This window comes from Triticum dicoccoides, unplaced genomic scaffold (genome assembly GCF_002162155.2).
Source record: "Triticum dicoccoides isolate Atlit2015 ecotype Zavitan unplaced genomic scaffold, WEW_v2.0 scaffold162454, whole genome shotgun sequence".
Classification (NCBI taxonomy): domain Eukaryota; kingdom Viridiplantae; phylum Streptophyta; class Magnoliopsida; order Poales; family Poaceae; genus Triticum; species Triticum dicoccoides.
The window spans coordinates 1-2560 of NW_021216228.1; the positions used below are offsets into that span (position 1 = coordinate 1).

At 46.4% G+C, this 2560-nt stretch overlaps 1 protein-coding gene across 1 annotated transcript; it reads left to right on the forward strand.

The window, feature by feature from the left end:
- The first annotated feature begins 857 nt into the window (after positions 1–857).
- LOC119344297 lies at positions 858–2289 on the forward strand. The gene is made up of 4 exons (XM_037614797.1): positions 858–951; positions 1057–1240; positions 1587–1765; positions 1840–2289. The coding sequence occupies exons 2-4, from the start codon at positions 1067–1069 to the stop codon at positions 2018–2020; spliced, it is 534 nt and encodes a 177-aa protein (XP_037470694.1). The 5' UTR covers positions 858–951; positions 1057–1066; the 3' UTR covers positions 2021–2289.
- Positions 2290–2560: the final 271 nt, after the last annotated feature.

Sequence of the window (2560 nt, forward strand, 5' to 3'; positions counted from 1 at the left end):
ACGAAACGGGCCAGAATCGGCCAAAATTGCGAGTGTTGATGACGGACACGTAAGCGCACCTTGGGGTTCGTCAATCGTGGAAATCACTCCGGGACCCCAAAACAGTGAGTAACAATCCACGAAACGGGTCAGAATCGGCCAAAACTGCGAGTGTTTATGCCCGACACGTAAGCGCACCTTGGGGTTCGTCAATCGTGGCAATCACTCCGAGACCCCAAAACAGTGAGTAAAAGTCCACGAGACGGGCCAGAATCGGCCAAAACTGCGAGTATAGATGACCGACACATAAACGCACCTAAGGGCTCGTCAATCGTGGGAATCACTCCGAGGCCCCAAAAACAGTGAGTAATAGTCCATGAAACGAACCCCAAGGCTGCACCACCGACAATGAATCTAGATCGACCATCTGGATCCTGCATCATACCGATACCTACATAGATCTCATTTGAAAACTGGCATATCATAACTTGGGAAAATACATTAACCTGTTTTTGAGAAATTTGAACAAGTTCATGAATCAAAAAAAATTGTGGGATTTTATTTTTATGAATTTTAAAAGTATGTTCAAAATAATTAAAAATCATGGAATAAAAAATTGTTCACGAATTTTAGAAAATATTTACAGACTTTAATCACGAAAATTTAGGAAAAAGAAAGGGAGATAAAACCAACCTTTTTCATTTTTAGGCGAGAGAGAAAAAAACCAAATACTTTTTTCGTTTTGAGTTGACAGAAAAAAAAAACCCAACTGGACTTAAAGGGAGGGGCGTTCTGCCCGTGGGCTGGGCCTGGCCTGCTAGCGGGGCGGCGGGCCACGTTCGTTCGTTGGATGACGATGGATAAAAGAAAGAGAAGAAACCCGAAGAAGAAATAAAGGAAGGCATTTTGGTTCCCCATCGGAGTTGGCGAGCGGCGGAGGAAACCCTAGCCTACATCAGAGAAGAAGACCAGGTGCGCGCCCCGAATTCCTCTCGCCGATCCCGCGATTCGGAAGCCAGGCGTGGGGGAGGGTCGTGATTCGGCGACGGGCTGCCCCTGATCCGTGCTATTTCGCAGGCGGCTACCGATGGCGGCGCTTCGAGTCGCGGCGAGGAGGCTCGTCGGCGGTGGCCAGACGCCGGCGGTGGCTGTGGACAAGGCGCAGCGCCGGCTCTTCCCGAGGCTCTCCCAGGTCGGCCGGGCTAGGTCCACCACATCCTCCGCTGCTGCTGCCGCAGACAACAATCTGGCGGCGGCCAAGGTACTTTACCCCCGTCGGCTCACCAATTTCATATCTTTTTTGTGCGATTGCTTCTGCAACCTGGACTAGCTTATGCTGTGCTAATAGCTCGTTCGATAATCCAACTCCATGTTTCGCCAAACAGCCAGGGCGTCTCAAAATTGAATCCAGATCTTGTGTTTCCTCAAGAAAAAGGAAAAAAATAACAATTGTTTTCGACCTGACAAGATGCATAATCCGAGGACCGAATAGCAAAACCCTGTTTCTAAATGCTTTGATCCATGGACCAGCTAGTACTACTGTTTTCCCGTTGCATGATCATTTTTGTAGGAACTCATCTTATGCTCTACTGCAATCTGCAAAGCAGGGCTGTGAAGATCGGGAGAAACTCCTGACAGAGATCCATAACATGACAGAGGAGCTGTACGACAAGGTTTCGCATGTGCAAAGGTTCTACAATATCCCTGGTAGGGAAGGCCAAAATATCAGTCGGCTGCGCGAGGAGCTTGCCACGCAAGTGGGGCCTAGACCCGGCGATGACTCGTGGTATGTATGATCATCTTCTGTTTACAAGATTTTTGTGGGGTTAACAAGTTATCTCCTCTGAACCCTATCTGCAGGCGCATGTTACGATTGATGCATACATTAACGTATTACGGTGGATTTGCGTCTTTTATATTCACCACATATGTGCTCACAAGCATGGCCATTGGTTCGATCGTTGAATTGGAGCCAGATGAAAAGCAATGGATCAAGAAGAAAAGAGGGGAGGCACGCAAGCAAGTGAAACAAAATGATTGAGAGCCATGTTTATGAATGGTAAAGGTCCAATAAAAGGTTGCTAGTGTGTTCTTGCATGAACAATCATCGATCGCTTTGTATGACCGAACTAACTGGTTAGTACCAAGTTGTCTAGATGTTATGCTACATCTATTTAGTGTCTCCCTGTTCTATGTTTGTTGAAGATATAGAAATAATGAGTTCACAGCTGCTGCTGATGTTGCTGCTTAAAGGCTGACATGTAAAAAAAGTTGAGCTGTAGTAAAAGCATCTCCTGGGGAGCGTGATGACGTGCAGCTCGCACAACATTGGGATGGAGAACGGGTACTCCCTCCGATCCAAAATAAGTAGCTTAGTTTTGAACTAAGCAACCTTAGTTCAAAACTGCCACACTTATACTATGGATCGGAGGGAGTAGTAATTTTTGTACCACCATAAAGAAATTAATAAAGTTGCTCTAGGCCAGCCTCACGTGCTAAACACCAGCATCTTGTGTCTTAATCTGATTCTTCTTTAGTGTAGCGAATTCACACTCTATGAGACAAGTTCTCTACTTGACCA

Coding starts and splice junctions, on each gene's coding strand:
- LOC119344297 (XM_037614797.1), top strand. CDS start 1,067: ATGGCGGCGCTTCGAGTCGCGGCGAGGAGGCTCGTCGGCGGTGGCCAG. Junction 1,241..1,586: donor ACAATCTGGCGGCGGCCAAG/GTACTTTACCCC, acceptor TCTGCAAAGCAG/GGCTGTGAAGATCGGGAGAA. Junction 1,766..1,839: donor AGACCCGGCGATGACTCGTG/GTATGTATGATC, acceptor CCCTATCTGCAG/GCGCATGTTACGATTGATGC.